The sequence below is a fragment of the Corvus hawaiiensis genome, chromosome 26 (assembly GCF_020740725.1).
Source record: "Corvus hawaiiensis isolate bCorHaw1 chromosome 26, bCorHaw1.pri.cur, whole genome shotgun sequence".
Taxonomy (NCBI): domain Eukaryota; kingdom Metazoa; phylum Chordata; class Aves; order Passeriformes; family Corvidae; genus Corvus; species Corvus hawaiiensis.
In genome coordinates, this window is record NC_063238.1 from 36,027,420 (window position 1) to 36,049,280 (window position 21,861).

The 21,861-nt window shown below is 38.4% G+C and overlaps 1 protein-coding gene across 6 annotated transcripts in view; it reads right to left on the minus strand.

Moving 5' to 3' along the window:
- ASAP1 (ArfGAP with SH3 domain, ankyrin repeat and PH domain 1) overlaps positions 1-21,861 on the minus strand; it is a 146,195-nt gene that overhangs the window by 3,060 nt on the left and 121,274 nt on the right. For 4 of the 6 annotated variants that reach the window (XM_048329089.1, XM_048329087.1, XM_048329088.1 and 1 more), the window contains 5 exons: positions 13,434-13,595; positions 10,498-10,564; positions 8,409-8,467; positions 5,610-6,112; positions 1,710-1,832 (listed from right to left, as the gene is read on the minus strand). In XM_048329089.1, coding sequence (XP_048185046.1) covers positions 1,710-1,832; positions 5,610-6,112; positions 8,409-8,467; positions 10,498-10,564; positions 13,434-13,595 — 914 coding nt within the window. The remainder of the gene's footprint in view (positions 1-1,709; positions 1,833-5,609; positions 6,113-8,408; positions 8,468-10,497; positions 10,565-13,433; positions 13,596-21,861) is intronic. The other 2 variants (XM_048329092.1, XM_048329091.1) reach the window with 1 other exon arrangement.

The following is a 21,861-nucleotide window of genomic DNA, read 5'->3' on the forward strand; positions in this document are numbered from 1 at the left end:
CATATTATAAATAAGATGAAGGAAGTCAGTTAAATCTAAAGAGAACAAAACTCCTTTAAGAAAACTTACATACATCACTGAATTTCAAGAATCTCACCAAAACAGAAGCCTGATTTTCTCTTGTCTGATAGGCCAATTTTCAGTAACATCTCTGAAAACCACTTATCTTAGTTAAGTGAATAAATCCTGAACATCTCACTGAAGGGAATGGTCTGCTACAGTTGTGAAGTCACTTATGATAGTCAGCATGTTTCACTTACTTAAGGTGATAAAAGCCCAGCTATTTTCTCATTGAATTAGTATGATACCTAATGATTTAGATGCATAGTAGTGTTTATAACAAATCACAGTGTTGTCTGATTAAGTATCCTTCATATTCAACTGTATAATGATTATTTATAAAGAAATAGCTAAAAAACTTATTCAAAGAGATAGAAAATAATGGCGTATTTTATATGAACTTTCCATCTTTAAAATGCATAATTATAAACTGTTGAATAGCACTGGAGCAGCAGCCCTGACTGACCACATAACCCTCTTCTCACCCTGCTACAGTGCTGCTCACTACTTTCAGAATAATGGTGTACCTTCCTTCCTCTTCCACAATCTTACAAAATGGGAAGAGGAAACATACAGGGCTGGCCATTTCCTCTTGAAGAGCCAAAGTTTTGAAGCATGTGAGTCAACAGCCCTCGTTTCCCTTCTCAGAAACACTCACACTGGGGCGCTTCATGGGACTTGCTGGGCATGTCCCCAAGGGGCTTAAAAAGCCACTTCACAAAACAGATCCAGAAAGGAATGCAGGAGTAATCAGGGACTGGGTGATATGGGCAACACAGACACTTCTCACTGGGCACTGCCCTTTTGATACCAGCTTTTCAGTTGAAAATCTTCCACACTTACATGATGAGTGAGAGGAAAACGTAGCTGGAAACAAAACAGCAAAGGTTGTGCTGCACTCAGATTAGGATATCACAGGCAGCAATGCAATTAGAATTTTAGTCAAATGAAATCTGTCTCATTATCCCCAGCAATAATTCTTTGGCAGGGAAATATGATGTAGCAGGGCTTTAGGGACATGAGCTGGATTGTCAAGAAAGGCTAGAGCCTTCATGTGGGGTTGAGAAAAACCTGCTATTAGCACTTGAAGAATAGACAGTCCATAGTAGGCGGAGTATGGTATGAAACAGGGACATGAGAGGGAAGAAGAGAAAGAAAATGTTATCTGCCCCTCATGTAAGGAGAAATCAGCCTATAGCACCAATTACAAACTATTATTCAGATTTCCAGGAACCCCTGTAGGTATAACTTAACATTTTGGGTGATCTGAAGTAATTACACATCTCATTTTCATGGAGGTTTTAAGTTTGTTAAATGAAGTAAGAATCACCACTTCTTCATTTAATGAAAGGCTGTGTGCATTCCACAGAGAGGGACATGTAAATATGTGCTGTATGAGGCAGCAATAAAGCCAAACCTAGCGGGGATGGTTCTAACAGACTCTCTCTCCCAGATAAAAGGGCTTTTCCCTAATGGAAGTTTAAGGGCTGGCTGTTAGCTCAGGAAAAAGAAACAAAAAAAATCAAAGCAAAACAAAAGCCACCACCTACAAACAAAAATAAAAAGAAACCCTCCACATTTGGAAAAAGAGGCTTTCCTATAAAGGCATAAAGAAATTATGTGGAACTGTAAAAGGGAAAGATACATACCCACCACTCTTGGTCCTCTTCACCAGTTACAATAATTACTTCTCCTTCAACAAATGTGAGTTCATCATCATTATCTGCCTGACAGTCATAAATGGTCTTCACTCGCCTAACTTTGTTTTTCCCCTAAAAATAGAATGAAGTTTGAGATGAAGGACATGAAAAACAGAGAAAAAATAGATATGATATGAATTTTGCCTTTTAGTTGTGTTTTGTTTTACAAGAAAGTGAAGACTATCAATTACTTTCCCTGCAACTGGGAATACAGAAATCCAAAAACTCTGTTTCAACAAGGATATTAAAAAAAAAAAAAAAAAAAGTTACTTATACAGGTGTAGATTTTCTTTTTCTTAAGATTCAGAACTCCCAGCAGAACTTAATGTGTAGTGCTTAACATGTTAAGTAACCTCTGCTTCCTCTGGTGAAGAAAGTTTTAATAACGTCTTTACATTGTTCTAGTCTACAAACACCCTCTTTCTCCTTTAATACATACTTCACCAAAAAAACCACCATGAACAGAAAATTAAATCCACTCTCCTCTAAATGTTCCAATAGAGGTAAGGACTGAAGAAAATGCTGCATTGAAATCCCAGTATTCCTTACAGTTTTGGGTTTGGATCTAGCACAAAAATACAGTATTCTTTGATTTCAAATCTGCTTACAGGACTGGAAATTATTTTTTTAGCAATTTTTCCATCCAAATGTTAGCAATTTCTTACTAAAATTACCTTAATGTCAGATGGCAGTACTATTTTCTGATGATAATTCACACTAGATTTTCTCACAGCTCTACCATTCTGAGTCCAAGTATTTTCTAGGTCATACTTTGCTGCATACTGCTAATTCATATGAAAAAAGCCTCAGCCACAGACTCCTCCCCAAACATATGTTTCTTATGGCAGGGAAGATGACTTAAATTATTTCCAAATAGAGTAAGTAAGCAATATTCACAGCAAAACACTCTTGCTACTTTATATTCCTGTATTTTCATACCCACCTCTTCAAAACCTACAGTTACTTCTTTTAAGAGAAGTAATCAGATGACAAGAATGCAAAAACCTAAGAAGAGCAGAAGGAGATGAGAAGCAGAAGGGCTATGAAGAGAAAAGTCAGCAGGTTTAGAGGAATTTGAGCCAAAACTAACTCCACAGAGGAAATTTCCTAGGGAGTCTTCTCTTTGCTGTTACCTACCCACTTGAAATTCCTCCATGTTTTGGCAAAAAAAAAAAAAATCCCTGCAGCTCAATAGCAGAACAGACACACTAAAAAAAGCACTCACACTAAACTCAAGGTACAGAAAAATAACAATTATAGAGGGATTTAAGGGAGAAAGCAGTTAACACAACATAAAACTAAAAACACCCCCATACTCAAGACAAATGGACAGAAATACATGAAGTTTATATGAGATCAAGGGTTTTTGGTTTTTTTTTTTTGCAGCAAAGGTTTGCTGCAGTAAGAAGTCACTTCATAGAATGCCTCCTCTCTTTCAAAAATATATTCATATAATTTAAACAAAAATCTTATCTAGCACTAGGGACTGGAATTCAACAGGAATGGGTACTTGGGGATAGTCCCAACTTTCAATTCCAGAGAACATTTACAAACCAAGAGTGCTCCCTCCCAATCAATCCTCCAGTGATGAAGGGAAGCAATTACTTCTGCAAGGTAAAAATTGTCTTGTTCAATAAAGAGAATAAAGAAATTTACATTCCTCTAAACTTAGAAAACTATATGGAACTCAGCTTGTAAGAGCACATGAAAAATGATGGGAATTACTCTGGTTCCGTCAGATTTTAACATTTTACTCCTTTTATGGAGAGCAACAAAAAGCAGCATTCAAGCCCAAGGTGTATTTAATTGTGGGAAGGTATAAAAAAGGATGGATATGTAGAGAGCACATATGTTCCAGAACATATTTTCTTCGTGTTCCAGAACAGTTTGTGGCACTGGTGTGTAAAGAAATGGAAGCAATTCCAGAAAATATAATCTGCAACTAAAAAACAAATACCTCCCACTGACTCCCTGTACCCAACAAGTGCTTATTAACAAGAGATTTTATGCTTAAGACTGAACAATAATGAGATGCTGTGATCATTAATAATCTGACCACTCTCTTATTTACATTCAACACTTTTTTTTTCTTTAAAAATAAGTATTTTGTCTCCTTTATAAAAACCACCACACACACACAAAAGAACACTTAAGTGCTCAGTGTGATTTCAGAAGCAGTCAGTGCAAGTTTTGTTTCACTAAAAATATCCTTTCAAATCCTTATAAATTATCAGCATTGGAATCCTACAATTATATTTCAGAACAATTCATTTTCTAAAACTTCCAATAAAAAAATCTATGCTTCTCTGTTTTGTGGCTAAATAGTCAAGCCCAAGAGAGAGGTGCCCACAGGTACTGTGGCTGCTGTTGTGGGTCTCACTGCTCACTGGGATGAAGCATTTCACCATCTTTGTGGAGAGGATACAGCCAGAGGATGAAAATGGAGATGAGATACCTCCAAAGAGGAATTCTTGCACATTATCACTTAAGCAAAAAAGGCTGCACTGAACAAGAAGAAATACAAATGTGCATGCAAACACATGCAAAAACTTGGGGATATATATATATATATATATATACTGGGAAGATATGTAATAGTTTCAATCAATGCACAACAGTGGAACTATTTAATTTACTTCACATGTGAAAATGGCTGAGTTTGGAGAACAAAGAGCCTTTCCTCAGAATTTTTCTGTATACAGTAGGGTGACACTTTAAAAAAAGCAAAATGTAACCAAACCAAACAGGTAATGCATTATTTGCTTTCTTTTCTTCTTCAATAAAGTGACAAGTAGCTGAGACTGACCAGCATAATTTTCCTCCTTATATTTAAAAGTACATAAGTAAACAAACATTTTTTGATCAGATCCCTGTAATATTTAAATTCCAGAACACTCAGGAAGCCCAAGCAACATCCCTGTTCTCAGTTCAGACAGGAGCTTACAGGCAAGTCCATGCCAGAAGCCAAGCAGAATGATGGCTCCAGAGGGCTCTTCCTCAGACAAGCACAAGGCAGAAACTCACCCTCTGCTTTCATTGTTTCACTAGAACGAAGTCTTATTTACTTTTTACATAAGTGCTTTGCATAGCCAATCTGACAAACAAAGCCATTTCTCTTTTGATGTATTCTTCATGACAAAAATCTTAAGAGAACCCTGGAGTTTCATAGTTATCTCACTCTACATATACATTAAGAATCCTCTGTTGGAAATTGCACTGGTTAGCAAGATGAACAGTAAGTTGAACTGGGGGCTGGAATCAAGTTAATGTTCCAGCTCTGCTACTACACACCACACAGTAATGTCAATTTTGCCACTTCATCAATTCATCTGAACCTACATCTCAACCACCTCGGTACATCAACATTAAATACTCATGACAGGAGCATTTACTACTTTTGCACAGTTGACTTTACTTTAAATTTTGCATCTACTGACAACAGATGCTAACTTCCCATCTTAAAGCTTACAAAAGTCAAATATATAAATATTCTGGCACTCTAAGGCATACAGACCTGTGAGCAAAGGCAACAGAGAAAACCATCAATTCAGAGTTGTGATTGGCATCGATAAAATAAATAAATAAATAAATGCCAGCAAATCTGAATACACTGTCATGCTCCCAAGGTAATTATTTTATGTTGCAAGTATTTGTTTCAGCATGCAGGAGGCCTTGTAAACCCCCAACATTTGCTGAAGCTGCTTTGGGGCACAAAAAGAGCCCCTCATTCCCCACCCCAGCCCACAGCTTTATGTTGCCTTGTGTGCATAGCCCAAGGGTGCACAGAAAGTCCTACAGTAACTTCAAAGCCTTCCATGGATACTTCCAAGGTGCTGGAGTAATACCTACCATATTTATTTTCCGGGGAAGTGGCACAGGGGTTTCTGGCAGGGTGTGTGTTATGTCATTAGACTCTTCAGATGCTTGCCTTTGGACAGTGTCTCTGGACTGTACGTTTGGAGAAAGATCTATGGAGTGAGATTTTTGATTTGCCTCTGAGGGCTGAGGCTTCGGTGCTGCTTCTCCACCTTGAGTTTTAGCCAACAGCTCTCCTAGCTGAGGTTTTGGAGGAAGGTCCTTCATTTGTGGCTTTGGAGGTAAGTCTCCAAGCTGTGGTTTTGGTGGCAAGTCTCCTAGCTGAGGCTTTGGGGGTAGTTCTCCAGGCTTTGGGGGTAAATCTCCCACTTGAGGTTTCTGAGTTAATTCCAGAGGCAGAGGCTTTGGGGGCAAGTCTGCAGGCTGTGGTTTCTGTGGTATATCAATGGACAGTGAGGGCTTCTGAAACATTTCCATGTGCTGATGGGATTTATCTATTGAAAGATGATGACTGGTTTCTATTTTCCTTAGTGCCACTAAAACAAAAGAGTAAAACAATGTTTTCCACAATCTTTATATTTTAATACTGAAGAAGTTAGGCATATATCAAAACTGCAATTGTGTTAATGATCACACAGTCACTGAACCCCATAACTGCCCATAAGTCCTCCTAGACTATGACAAAAACAAGATAATACAACTTTACATAACCCTTGTTCACCATGGTCTCATTTAATTGCTCCTCCTGGAGGCCAGCAGTGCTTATTCCAACAGCTATTAGATGTCAATTCATAGATCATCTACTTAAAATGAAATAAAGTGATCACTTTTTGGACCTAAACCAAAAAGTATGAAATATAATAAAAGATTTTGCAAAACCACCTATATGTGGACCAATTGATGTGATTGTAACAAAATTTCTTTTTAATTTAAATTAAATTAAATTTAAATTTAAATTTAAAACAAAATTTCTTTTATTCACATATACAGTTGAATTCCAGACAAAAAAACACCTAACTGTCAAGATTAGTACTTGTAAAATAGCTCAGAAGAGAGTGAGCACATACATCTATGCAGTGTATAGAATATACTGTACTATAGACATTCAAACTAAAACTAAGAAAAAAGGAATTATTGTATATATTTACAATTAAGTAAAGATAAAAAGTTTTAAAATGTGTATTTTGCAGATTTGATGGAAGGAAATTTGATTTATATTTTCAAATAGTTCTTTTTGTCAGTGTCATCTATTGATTCTACTGCTAAGCTCCCTAAGAAAACTCAACTGAAATATACCTCAAAAACAAAAGGATTAGTACACACAAAAAACCCCAACCCACAACCTCCTAAACCAAATAACCCTGATGTTAAAAGAGATGAAGGGAGACAGGAGAGAAAAAATTTACAACCTGTGATGAAAGTAACACATTTTGACTAGGAGGAACAATTACCTATTGCATTCAGCATTACTTTAGTACTGTATTCTACCAGCCAAAAAGGTGGCCTGACATTTGACTATGAAAGCAACAACACTCCCTTTGGATATCACCCACTGATAAAACACTTCCATGATATATTTGTGGTTACTTATATCAAAATAATAATAATAATAAACCCCATTTGCACAGTTTCCATGGAAGAAATTGTATAATTACTATCAGATGTCTTGTTTTAAAAAAAGTCTGTGTTGATCCCTGTATATGGCTCTGTGTCCTAGACTTACCTCGTAGCAGATGTACACACACTGGTTATCCACATGGGTTTGAGAGGAAAGTAAGAGATATGAAAAATCCTGATAGCAGCCCTTATCAAAGTGCTTTGATTTGGCCCTTCTTAAATATTCACCTATATAATTTTAAATCAAGGAAGTGTTGATGTCCTTCACAGTGCCACCCTAGCAAATCATTCATGTCTCTTTCAAAAGATAATACCATGTCAGAATAATTGTAATTTAATAAAGCTGAAATTTCACATTTTCTTTTCTATTTTTCTATTAAAAATGATTTGCACTCTCAATTTCAGACACCTAGCTTCAGAATTTTGGACAAGGAGCATTTCCTGATCTTCAGGCCCTATTGTGATCATTCACTCATATGGATATAACATATTTTTGATGGATTCTGTATCCAGACAAAGCTACAAAGTAGGTCTACTTTCTATTTTATAGTCAATTGATGCAACAACTCAAAAAAACTAAATAAAACCTGCTGTGTGAGTTTAAAGAGATTAGAAAAAAACATTTCCAAAAGAAAGGTGTTCCCTGGGATGATGGTCTCAGCAAGTTTGCCATTGATATATAAATGAGCATGTAACAATACCTGATTCTTTCCAAAGTAGTTGCACTGACCACAACCCTGATTGCCAGAACATGGCACAGATACAGTTTGCTCCAAGGTATCAAGAAATTTGATTTAGAGTTATTAGGAAAAAACCAAAAACAAACAACTAGAGTGGTCTAGGACAGAAACAGAAGCCCAGAGAAGTTATTCATGGAGATACTCAAAATGTGACTGGACATGGCCTTGAGCAACCTGCTCTCATGGCAGAAAGCTGGCCCTGCTCCGAGTGCTGGGCTGGACCACAGGACCTCCTGAGGTCTTTCCAGCTTCAATTAGTTAATGGGTTTTTTTCCTCCCTAGATGTATTTTTTTCAGTTTAATAAAAGCCTTCCCCATCTTCCAAAATCCTTTCAGTCTTGTGAAGCTTTCATGGTTTGTGGCATTTTAGAAATAAAATTTCTGCTGAAAAGATACATATATTTAAAACAAGTATCTACTTTCACCCACACTTCAAAGATGCCATTATGAGAACAACCACAAAGAGATCTCTTACCTTTCTGAGGTAGTTTGGGAAGAACTCTGGGGCCAAGTGCAGTCTTTGCAGTCCCAGTGCTAAATCAACAGATATGAATTATTAGTGCTTACAACTGTTATATATTTATTTCTCATTTTTCCCCTTTACACATCCATAAATAAAAAATCCCCAAACAAATCCACATATATTGTGCTTCTTTTGTATAATCACTTTGTCTGTGGATAAATCTCAAAACTTAAAGCACTGTTAAGAATTAATTTGGGGGTTTTTTTCAGAGAAAAAGACATACAAACCTCACACAAGTTCAGTGCTGTGGGGCAGAGATATTCTATGAACTATGGTAGATGCAAAATGTACTCTGAAAATAGGTGAAGCTGAAAGACAAATCTGTGGGCAGATTCTGAACTTTAAGGAAAATTTGTTCTTCAAAATAATTAAACTGAAACATACAAAACATAATCTGTGCTTTATGTCAGTGAAGTTTTCCAGGACTGAGCCTGTGCCTTGTAGCCTCCTGCACATGCATGATATTGTATCATACACACACTGCTGCAGGAGGAGACAAGGTCTCTGGTGCTCCCAGGAAATACTGATTATTGTGGGAAAACAACATGCTTTACTCTGTCAACCTGTATTACACATGTGTTAGCTATTCCCATCAAAGTTTTTCCTCTAAAACCACACCTAAGTCACTTTTATAGAAAAAGACTGTGGAAGAAGAGAAGAAAGCAAATTGATTTAAGGCATAAAAATCTAAAAATAAATAAAAATTAGTATCAGCTCAAAATAACGACTCAAAAAAGAAGGAACAAAAAGAAAAAAAGAAGAGTGAGAAAGCTGCCAGAGTATGTTCAACAGAGCAGAGAGTCTTCTGCATTAACAGCCTTGATTCTGGTATTGCTTGTCTCTGCAGCCGTTTCAAAATGAGCATGATGAAACACTTTTAATTTCTAGCTGTTTTTTAAATAGCCAAAATACATCATGACATGAAAGTGAAAGAACAGCCAAGCTCAATCTTGATTCAATAAATCATAGAATTATAGAATATCCTGAGTTGGAAGGGATCCACAAAGATCATTGAAGGCCAGCTCCTTGTCCTCTCTCTAATGCCATGGAGTACGAGGACCACACCTTTACCCTTGTCTGACAAGTAGCTAGCATGGGCCCAGCTCTCTGTGCTGTGGAACATCACCACTTTTTCCCTGAATGCCCTGTGCCAGCTGGATGGATTCAGCAAACATGGGAAGCCAGCTGTGCTACCAACAACAGGTCCCCTGCCTGTCCTGACAAGGCAGATCACAGTCTGGGGGCGTCCAGAAACTTCCTACACATCTTCTGCTGTGCCCTGTTTGAGGTTACACATCCATCCCCAGTCACAGCCCATCCCACACACTTGTGGTCATGCAAGGCTGTGAGCCTCAGGCGGGTGTTTATTGGAATTACCGTACTCTGAACCCCAGGATTTTGGAATCACAGCACAGACAGAGGAGTAGCAAACTCTAAGTGACAGCAATGTATGGCTGTCCTTACTACTCCAGCTATTGAACAAGACACTTGTAATGGACAGACCTGATGAACTACGAGCTAAAAGCAATTTGTGTTACTGCAGACTGTGTGGCAGCACATAAGCCTGACAGAGTGGAAAAGAGCTAAACTGGAAGACTGAGATGAACTCTCTCTTACAGAGCCATCTTTGATGCCAGCCTGTACCCAGAGTGACACTGCTGCTAAAGGCAGGACACCTCACACTGAAGCAGATAAAATGAAATGCCAGGAGACATGAAAATAAAACTTTTGTCCTGCTGGACTGTGGTCTGAGGCAGCATTCCCCAGCTGGGAGAGCACTTCTGTAGGAGCAGCAGATAGATTCGGGTACAAGTTGTTCTGTCCATCCTGCTCAAAGGATGGATTGTGCATGGACAGCGAGGAACAAAGCGTAGGAGGCTCAATGGAGCCAAAGTATTTGTATGCTAGTAAGGCATGCAGAAAACTAATGAAGAAACATAGCTAGGATTTTATTTCCTGTGAAAGGCTTTCCTTTTCTAATTTACAAATTAGTTATATTTATTTAAATTTTCATCTTTGCCTTCATATATGCAGATTTTACCTTGACTGCTGAGACATCCCCTCAAACTTGTTTGCAGTCTTAGTTGAAGGTGGGCCCAAATCATTACCTGAGGTGAAAAAAAGGACAATTAATTAAAAAAAAAAAAATTAGGATAACTGAAATATAATCAGCAGAGGGTGCAATTTAAAGCAAAACATGTATTCCTCTAAGTATCTTCTATATAACATGTCTAAAAGATCATTTTTAACTTTTTTGTTTATTAATAATTTTGCAGCTGAAAAAGCAGGAGGGACCAAAATAATCCAAGATGACCTCTCATATAACATGTTTTAAAACAAATCACTGGTAGCTCTCATCTCCTGGCAAGGGAAGATTGAATGACATTGCTGTAGGGCATTTTTCTGAAATAGTGTTTCAATTTGCTCTGTACAGAAGGAGATACAGCAGGCCAGTATCAGATAAATTTATCACAAATGTTTGCATTTTGCATTATAAGGCACGTCTTTTTAAAACCACCATGAATTTGATTTTATTCACAAAACATTTTATTTCTAAGCATTGGTATTTTATCCTGTGTAAAGAACAGCCTTTACTGATTTAGTGACTGTATGTTCCCATAATCTGCACTTTGGCCATTGGTAAAGAAAAGATCCTGGCTATACAGAATTCTGTCAAAAGGCAGCAAGATCCAAACCCAAGTGCTCTGGACTCCTTCAGCAGAAAGCTTCTCTTCATTAGCCATCACCATTTTCAAAGTATAATGACACCAACTCGTTTGGTTTAATGCCTTTTCACGCCCTTTGCCTCTCCTATTATAGCATATCTTAATCTTAGAACCAGCTTCAACAACCATTAGTAAATTTTGTCATTGAAATAGATGCAAAGTGACATTTAATGATCCAAGAACACAAAATACTTCTCATTCAAAAGAATGACACATTTTTCTAAATACCATTCTTGGCGCATTGATGTCTAAATGAAACAGCAGAAAAGGCTCATGCTGTGCCTTGCTAAAAATATGTTTGTGTTTAAAAGTGGTGCAAAAAAGGAACTAAGGTAAAGCAGCAAACATGTCGATCCTATGGATAAAGCAAGGAAAAATATCTCATGGTTGCTATGGAAATACAAAATAATCTGTATGACATTTTTAGAACATCTTTGAATAGTAACTCATTTTGCTTAGACATAAGCTAAGGATTGCTCTGCTTGAAACTTCAATTAATGCACAGATTAGAAAGCAAATGCTGAAATTCAACATAGCAAGAAATATAACAACAAAGAAGAAAGCTTCTGAAAGGAAAAGCAGTGAACATTTGACAATACTCTTACGCAAAAAACACAAAGGCAGATACAAGAAACTCCTTCTCATAAACACAAAATTTAATACTTGCTTAAAAATCCAAATGGACTTTGAAACAAGCTTTTGTACAGATCTCAGCTAAGAAAAACGGGGAGAAGAGGTCCCTCTTCCATTCACTGAAGTTTAGCCTGCCCTGAAAAGCACTGAAGAGACAGAAAAAGCAATATTCTTCTCTGGCCCTGCTCTGACAAGGTGTTTTACTGCTACAGGCTTCTTCACCTTCAACTACACACCTGCACCTTTCCCATATTTTCTTCTTCCTTTATCTGTTGTCTAATGTGTTTAAGGAGAAGCTGGCACTTGCTTAGCATCTACTCCTATCACACCGTTCATCCCAATAGTGCTACATTATAGAGTATTCTAGTATATGGTACTTTAGGTGCTGTTTTGGACTTAAATATTTGGGATTTTTTACATTTTTAAAGTCCAAGCTCTTCAAAATGTCTTTAATGCCTCTGAGGAAGTACAGGGCTGTTAGACTTCAGAACATAGGAAATATTTTTTTTCCATATCCCAGACCTCTGAGAAGTAGAAAAGTGAAAAAATTCCATTGCATGTATTCCTTGAGAAAAAGTCTTTGCTTTTCATTGGACTCTATACTTTTCTTCATATTGAATCCTAGATTAAATCACACATGAATACTTCATGATTTACTACATTTAACTCAATTTGCTGAAAAAAAACGGTGCTTTTAGGTTACCAATTTTTTATTTTAGGCTAGTAATTGTGTGTTTATACTAGAAGAGAGAGAGGATTCTCTTAAGATACAAGTAGTGTATGGATGATGCACCTATGTAAACACTGGATTCCAGTTAAAAAATTTACAGATTCATGGAAATCCTGCCACCAAGACTAAAATCACAGAAAATTACATGGGCCTGAGATTTATAGCTACCAAGAGCATTTGACTGCATAGAGCAATGTTTATTCAAAAGAGGAAGAATCTGAGTAGTCTGGAAAATAGTTTCCAAAAAGCATCTGTCAGAAAGGTATCCTGGTAAAAAAAAAAATTAAAAAGCACTGTTTCTGTGTAACTTCTGCTGGTAGAAGGATGCAAACCTATCAGTCTTTATGTATGTACATACAACATCACAAAAGCCAAATACATATCAAGACAACACACTCCCACCAGCGAGGTGTGAACACTTTACAGGAGAGGTGCGGCCCAGAGCCCACGGAAAAAAGCTCCAGAGGCAGTTGTGAGACCTGCACAGACACACTGGGGTCTGCGTGCCCCAAAGCTGCATCCCTGCAGCGGGTCCCTGAGCTGGGCACAGCAGCAGCAGGGGAGGGGGCAGGGGCAGAGGCAGAGGAGAGCAGCGGCTGAGGGGCCGGGGTGAGGGCAGAGCCTGGGCAGCTACGGCAGGAGAGGGAGGCAGTGGATGGATTGGGCCCCAGGGGAGCGTGGAGGATTTTCAGCTTTCTCAAGTGAGACTCGGCTGCAGCAGCCTGGAAGGCAGAGTGACAGAAGATAGAACTGCTGATTTATCTGAGCTGACGTTCCATCAAGCTGCAATCATTGGAAAGCAAGCACCAGGTAAAAAGAAACCAAAGATCATATATCAGCCATCATAAAGGTTTTCCCCTGCCCTTTTGTTTTGCATTCAAAACTCACCCCAAGGAATTGGGCCCTTATTCTGGGGTCCATGAGGTAGTGGGCTTGGTGGGTCAGAGAGGGTTCTTTTGTGTCCTGGGGGTGGGGGAGGTGGTCTCTTCTTGGAAAGAGTGGAGCTGCCACTAGAGGTTTGAGTGCTTAGAGGGAGGGTTGAAGGTGGGCCTGCAAAATAACAAACAACCTTCTTACAAATACATGTGCATAAACGTCAAAGCAGCACTGAAAAATTCACAGTCAGACCCACAGCGAAGTGCAGCAAAAGACTAAAATAAAAAGACAAGCCATGCCAAAACACTGTTTAGATTAAACGACATGTTCACCACATTTTTAACTATCTCAGCTGTGGGAATATAAGCAACTTGACAATAGAATGACACGTGTACTTATGTTTAAAAAATACAGGATTAATCACGCCAAGATTTCTAATTTTAGGCATTGTTAAAAAAAAAAAAAGCAGCATGAAATATTAAAATTAAGTAATATTTAGCACATGGGATTAAAATTGCTGTTAATTTATACCAGAATGAAAGAGCTTTCTATATGTTCTAATATGTGGGGAGGTTTTTTAGCCCTCTAGACCATCCCATACAAATATTGTTAATAAACTGGAAGGCAGGAAGAAAGAAATGGAAATATGCCTACAAATTTTCCTTTCACCTTCAAAATGGGATTTTTAGCTTGAGAAGATTTTCTGTAATTCTTTTTTTTCTGTAGATTGAATACATCAAACTATGCATACCAAGAGCACTGCAAATTGTTGTATATGGTATGAATAAAATAAACATCAGAGAAATCCTTTCTGGGACTGAGATTAGATATTTCATGATAGGATTGCTTATAAGAGCCTATGCAGTCACCTCTACCCTTAAACACTTTTATTTCCCTCTGAATTAGTGCTGGCACAAGTATTATTCAACACAATGCATGTTTTACACAATATGGGAACAGATACAGCTCGAAAGACAAAATAACCCAGCAGGAAGACAAGAGTTTTCCTTAATCAGCTTCACCATTGACCTTCACAAACATCTCTAATAAGAAGCTCAAGGAAACAGAGCAGGGCACAATCGGCAGCGAGGGGACGACTGCTCGAGTCAGCTGCCACCGCCGCCCTAAGAAATTACTGGTACCACTCCTCTACATTAGTTCTACACTAGGCTACAACAGCTCCAGGGGGGTTGTTGCTGGGGTTGTTAGTTTGTAGGTTTTGCTGGTTTTGTCTTTTTTTTTAATCTAACCAACAACTAAGACTTCACTGCAGTCTTCACTTGCAATAAGTTTTGCAGGTCAGACAGCTTTGCCATCAGTCTGGATAAATGCAGAAAATTGACATAAAACTTTAAAAGCAAAGTCTATTTATACCTGAAATTTCAAGTCTATTGTCAGTCTATTTTTTAGAGCTGTAGAACCAGCTTGCCTATTTTTGAAAAACTACCTTATTTGAACAGTATTTGAGACAAAACCTTCATTTCTCGACATATACCCTACACTGCAGCACACAAAACTAGAGCTGCCTTCTTCAAAAATGATTATGAATATTCTCTGTAGGTAGTCTGGAAATGATCAATACCTGCACTCCTTCCCAAATTATTATATATCATAGAAGTATTGAAATCAGTGAAAAATAATATTAAAATTCCTTAGACGAAACATTTAACACTGACAAAAGTAGCTGAAATGATTCTGTAAGCATGAATCTGTTTGTCAGATATTTTCAGCAGGTGACCTTTCTCTTTTTTATAAACAGCAAAGAAAAATTTAATAGAACTGCCCCTAATGAGTTAATAATTCAATCTATTCTCTTCCAGATTCAAGCCTGAAAGGCCTTCTCCTGTGCAGGAGAATCTCTCAACCACAAGCCCGGCAGATATTTTGGGCCTGGCTTAATTACTTGGTTACTTTTGTAAATCAAATGATATATTTTACAATTTTTCCTGTCAATTTACTTCCAAGTTCACAAAACCATTAATTGACAACAAGTCAAATGCCAGTGAATTTAGTGATTGTTCCCCAGTTTGCATCCTTACCCTTTCTCATTTTAATTTCTTCCTTGAGCTTAAGTAAGCAAGATGACTTAAACTGTGCATTGAGATGTTTCTGAAAGCAAAACCAACTTTTCTCATGCTAAATTTTGACTGACTCCTGCAAGTTACCAACTCTTTCTTTGCTTCAAGAAATAGGAACCCAAAGTTGTTTTGATTCGGGATGTAACTCCGAGTGTATCTAGGAATGGTGAGGGGAAGGAATAGTCAATACCCACTGTTAACAGTAGCGTTATTCTTAAACACGTCGGGAGCACAGAGGGGCTGCCGGAGCAGCGTCCGTCCCTTGTCCCGACATTTGGCACCGCAGTTTTCCCACTGCCGCAAGGCCGGGGAGCGGGAATGTCCCACCGCCCCCTGGCGGCGGCTGCGCGCACTGCACCGCGCCCCGCCACACCTGCACCCAGCGGCCCCAAATCACCCAAAACTGCCTTAAAGCGGAAAAAAAAGCGGAGGAAAGGTATTGAAACAGTACTGTGCGCTTATTGCAAAAATTAAACTTCGGACACGAAGTAAGATTTGTACTTTTAATTGCCAAGAAGAGGAAGAAATTTTCTCTACAAAAATAAACTTTGGTAGAATTAAAAAAAAACCCCTTAAAATTATGTTATATGGACATGTTTTAGATTTCACCTTAGCTGTATATATCCAGATATTATAGAGGAGTTGAAAAAAATCACTTCATAGCTTTCAGAAGTTCAGATGGCATACAAAAGTCACAGGGAAAAGGTGTTTAGGATATTACAAATCTTAGTTTCAGACTCCTAGCATTTGTTTCTGTATTGAAGTCACAGAAGGAATAAATACGAATACAAAAGTCATACACTAATGATTACATGGCTGAAATACAAAATAACCTATTTTCAAATAAACACAAAATAAAGGAAAACTTCAAAACATCTTTTCAGAAAGAGGCATAAAGTGACATCATGCTTTGAATGAAGAAAACATGGGGAAAGTTCTTGAATCTAAATCAGTTTTTGGAACCAACTGGTGAAATAACGCAAGACCTGATGATGTCTGTACAAATATTATAAAATACACTGTATAATGGAATCACTTAGGTTGGGAAAGACCTTTTAGATCCTCAAGTCGGACACTGCCAAGTCCACCATTAAACCACATCTCTGCTTCTGTGCCTTTGGGATTTCCTTCTTGAGGAATGCTCTGGAGTCCTTTTACACTGTCTCCCAGGGGACTCTTGTCAACCAGGCTCCTAAATAGGCCACAGTCTGTTCTCTGGAGGTCCAAGGTGGCAGTTCTGCAGATTCCCCTCCTTACTTCTCCAAGAATTTGTGATCCCTGTGCCCCAGATGGCCTCCATCACCCACAAGTCCTTCTCTCTTCACAAACAGCAGGTCCAGCAGGTGCCTTCCCTTGCTGGCTCCCTCACCAGCTGAGTTGGAAACTTCTCTTCCACACACTCCAGACACATCCTAGACATTCCTGCCCCATGAGAACAAGGGCCAGCAATTGTGGGACTTCTCCCAGCTGCCTCTCCATCCTGGGTGGGTGGTCTCTAACAGATTCCCAGTAGGACATCTGCCTGTTGGCCTTTCTCCGATTCATACCTGTGAACATTCGACCCTACTGCCACCATCATTCAGCTCAGGCACTCAAAACAGTCCCTAACATACAGGGCTACCCCACTGCCTCTTCCTCCTTGCCTGTCCTTTCTGAAGAGTTTATAGCACTCCAGTTATGTCAGTCATCCCACCTTGTTTCCATGATGGCAGCTAGGCCATGGTTTTCCTGCTGCACAATGGCTTCCAGCTCCTCCTGTTCTTTGTCTGGGCTGTGTGCAGTGGTGTAGATGCACCTCAGTTGGGATACTGATCCCGACATCTTTTTTGGGGGAGAAGCCCTAATTTCTACATGACCATTTGGAGGCATTTCCATGCCTTATGTCTTTGCTATCACAGGGCTCTCCATCCCCCCAGCTGCACTGAGAGAGCATCCCAAAGGGCCTCACTGGCCCACACCTCAAACACTGGTGTGCTGCCCCCAGGGTTATCTTGAGTGAACCTGGTTTTGTCATCCCTTTCCCTTTTCAAATCTAGTTTAAAGCTCTTTCAACGTGCACTGATAACTCAGTGGCAGATACCATTGCTCCCTGCTCAGGCTGGCAGTTACAGCTCCTTCCTGCAGGCTATTCCATGCAAATTCCCATCCAAACTGCCACACTGGCACTGTTCATGGTGCTCTCCAAGAGTTGCTTTACACACGTCTGGGCTCAGCCCTGTTGCCCCCGGCCCTTCCCAGGTCCTCTCAGCTGCTGTGCCATGAGCTGCTGTGGCTCCTGCAGCTTTCTCACTTCCCTGAGGCTCCCCTGGTTAAGTAAACCCTCCCCTGCACCAGAGCTGCTCACCTCAGCAACTGCATGTGCCTGTGTATATGCACATGTATATCCACATAAATGTGTGTGTAAAACCAACATCTCAAAACAATTCCTGTGTGATATTCTTAATTATACAAGGCTAGGCTAGATATCTTTAAGCAATAATCAGAGCAGTTACTAGATCAAAGGTATTTTGTGATTTTAACCAGGCAGCAATTGAACCAGTCATTTCCTCTCCAACAGAGGTCTTAATCATCATTAATTTCTCACATAGTTGAGAAGTTCACATTTCATAAAGGATATTTTCCTATCACAAGCAAAACCACCAAAACCCAAAAAGGAAACCCAAAAAAACTTGACCTAGAAGTCTTTCCTTTTGCTTCTGTTGGGCTTTCTTTTCCTCAGTTACTGGGAAGCACATGCTTACAGTACTAACTGTTGTCATCTTTTATCACTTTTTTGTATTACCAAGATCAGGCTTTCATGTGTAAATAGATCAAATAATCTCAAAATTGTTGTACTAAGATAAATAACTGGATAAGGTGTACAATTAGTAGTGCATTGTCCTTCAGGGTTTGTGCGGTTAGAGTAGTAACAATTCATCTGTGTACTTGTGAAACCATGCAAAGGTGTTGCCACCAATCAAGAAATGGTGGGTTTAGAGTGTAAAAACCTCATGTGTGATTTTTTTTTTTTTTACCACTTAGGGAGACATAGGGGGAAAAACCAGAATTCCATCTAATGGTAGAATGGACACTGCAAAGGAAAGTAACTTATAGTAAAAATTAACAAGTGTTGCTATCTTTATTTTTAAATTTCTCATGAGTGACTTTTTACATAGATATTACTAAAAGACTTTTCAGTTTGTCTTACTTTAGATTATACATTTTCAGTACTGAAAATAAGAGCATAATTAAAGACAAAATGATCATGATCACTCTGAATAAGAAAGCTAAGAATATACATTGATTCAACATTAGCATTTGAAGTACATTATATAATTAATGCTAAAAAAAAGGTTCAGTTTAAAAAGAAAAAGATAAAAGTTATATTAAAGAATGCTGTATTTTGGTTTGATTCAGAAATAGAAGAGCTCATGAAACCAACAGTCATCAACTAGTCTTCCCTCCCTATTATGGCAGTAGAAAATACAAAGTCTTAGTGGGATAAATAACATTATTTAATCAAAATGTGCAAGACATTTATAGGAATATTAAAAAAAGTCTCCAAGTACATGCAAGAGAAGTATAGAATCCTGAAAGCATTCAGAAGAAACAGGATGACCTCAAAGGCTGAGGTAATGGAAATGAGAATAAATACATTTGTGCTATAAATCAGGGACTTCAGCTGCAAATGGTAGCAGAGACTGTGTAATGCCTGCTATGCCACAGTATGATACAATCAGGAAAAAAAAATAAGTAGGACCAAAGTATTCTTTGATGTGGTATTTCCAGTAGAAAGAGAAAATTTTACTGCTGTCCTGACACTTCCAGCCAGTTGTATTTCAGAAATCTGATTTAAACAGCAAAGGTACAGAGAAGAGTTAGTGTGATGAAAGGATAACTTGAACCCCAGGAGAATGAAAATACTCTTCAATCAGATAAGGTAAAATATGCTTGGTTTGTTTAGTGTAACAACCCAGACATGGAGACCTGTAGGATTTCCATCCAGGCAGTGCCTTGACATGGCCACGAGCCACAGAAAAACCACCAAAGCTGAAGGGCAGTGTTGGTACATGCACAAACTAACTTAGTGAACTCAGGAAGATTCCTAATCCTGTATGCAATGCAGTCTGACAACTTCTAGAAGTTACTAGTAAATTCAAATAAACTAATTTGGTTAGAAATTGAGTCTGATCTAGTGAAGGAGCAGATGATGTGACAGATTATGTGACTGCAACAGCAGTGGACTGGAACCACAAAGCAAGTGCCTTTGGGTCTATGTACCTCATGTTAGAGCTGAGACAGTGTAAAATATTCAAACTTGTAGGTATTGAAGATCCAAGCTTAACTTCATGATACAGAATTTATCCCTGACCTTCATGTATTATCTGGGATAAACAGGCAGAACCAGCAAAAATCAATTACCTTTCAGCCAAAGTGAAGAAAACCTGACTTAGGTTGCCTAACACTCCTCTAAAACTAGTTAGCAACATTACCTACACACTGGATTTTCAATGAAGGTTGTGCAAAATTTTATTTAGCTACTGTGGCAAGTCATGCAACTACTTAAATATTGATTCTTTTTTTTTTAAAGCTTTTTGTAAAACAATAGGCAGAAGACCTGCTAGATGTCTGGAGCATAATGCTGGAAAGAGCAAAAACAAAGATGATTTTCAGAATGTTACAAGCTAAAGATTTGACAGACAGCACAAGTAAGTTGAACCTGAATAAGCTTAGATAAACGATTGAAAAAGGCACAGAGTGGTTGGCTCAGGCAGCCACTGCACTCATCCTGTACTTTTCATTCTGTTAGGATTAACTAAATCTGCAGCAGAGATAGCAGCAAGTAAGATGTATCCACAAATGAGACACTGTGGAGTAAAATACATGAAGGTTCCAGCATTTTTAGGAATATTTTGAAAAGTTATCAAACTGGAAAATCTGGATATCAGTTATAATGATGTATGGAGAAGCTTAAACATCCCCATATCACCTCCTCCAACTATTGTACCTCTAAAATTATTTTTAGCCAGCATGTCCACTGAAAGCCATGAGCAAGAGCGATGTGCCTTAAATTGATTTAAACTTACCTCCTCTCCCCAGCACAAGTTCAGTGGATGGCTTCCTGTGGCCCCTCAGGAACACCACAGAACTTTGCTACTCAGGAACTTCTCTGGGCAATGAAACCAGCTTACAGAGTGCTGCAGGGAGGGGGTTTTGTTAAAAATAAAACATGCTTTGGAAAGACAGTTTCATCTGCATGTCCCAAAGGATGAAAACCCATGAAACTTAAAAATCCTCTGCCTCCTGCTAAAATGCAGGTCCACCTGCTATCCATTCCCTGCAGACTCCATGTCCTAGCAGGGGCCCACAGTATCTGCCAGGGCCTCACAGCAGCACAGGGACAAAGATCAGATTATGTTCGGGGACAGAAGGAAATCTTAAATTTAAATACGGATTCAATGCTTTTGTTTACTCTTGCTGTTCAGGGAGCTTAGTGAAAAAAGTAACACTATGTTTTCATATAATCTTAAACACAAATAAGACATTAAAATAAACTTTTTAAACAAAAACACACCATCTGATAAGTAAGCTTGTGTCTTAAACTTCAATTTAAGGGATATATTCTATTACTACTCATGCCAAAAGAGGCAATAAAGTCTACAGGCTTATGTTTTCCAACACAAAAATTAACTCTGATTGTTTCAAAATTCAGATGTGTCAACAGTGTCTTATGAAAGTGGGGAGTCTCTGATTCATCTTCTTTTAAACAATCTGAGAGCTGGAAGGGGAGAAATAACAAGGAGCAGCACAGTTTAAAATGAACCGTAAGTGCATCTGAAATGATGCACCTACAGCAATCTTTCCACACTGATAAATTGTTCTATGCATTTGTCACTTTTCCCCCCAACTTTAAAGTCTTGAATTATTTCTGTAACACAGGCATGTATACAATGGAGATTTCTGATTTCACAATACTGTTGAATGGATATCAATCACAACTCCAGCATCATTCACTGACTGTAGAATTTCAGCATGTTTGAAGCAGAGAAGCATAGTGACTTTAATGTAACAGCAATTTCATCCAACCTCTCTCTGACTTACTCTGTGAATCTGGCATTTTCCACTCTGATGAAGCAGTTAATGTTACACTAGAATGCAATTTTGTGATAATATTATTTCACTGTAATATAAATAAAGATTTCCTTGCATAATCTCTGACATGAAAACACATAAAAACTCAGTGCCTCAATTCTTTCCGATTAACTTTGGTGTTGTGTTGATTCCTTGGTCTTGGAACAACAAAGAAATTCCAGGAACACCTAGGAAAATGCCTAACATTTCAGAAACCAATATACATACTTAGAATGAAACATGAACATAAA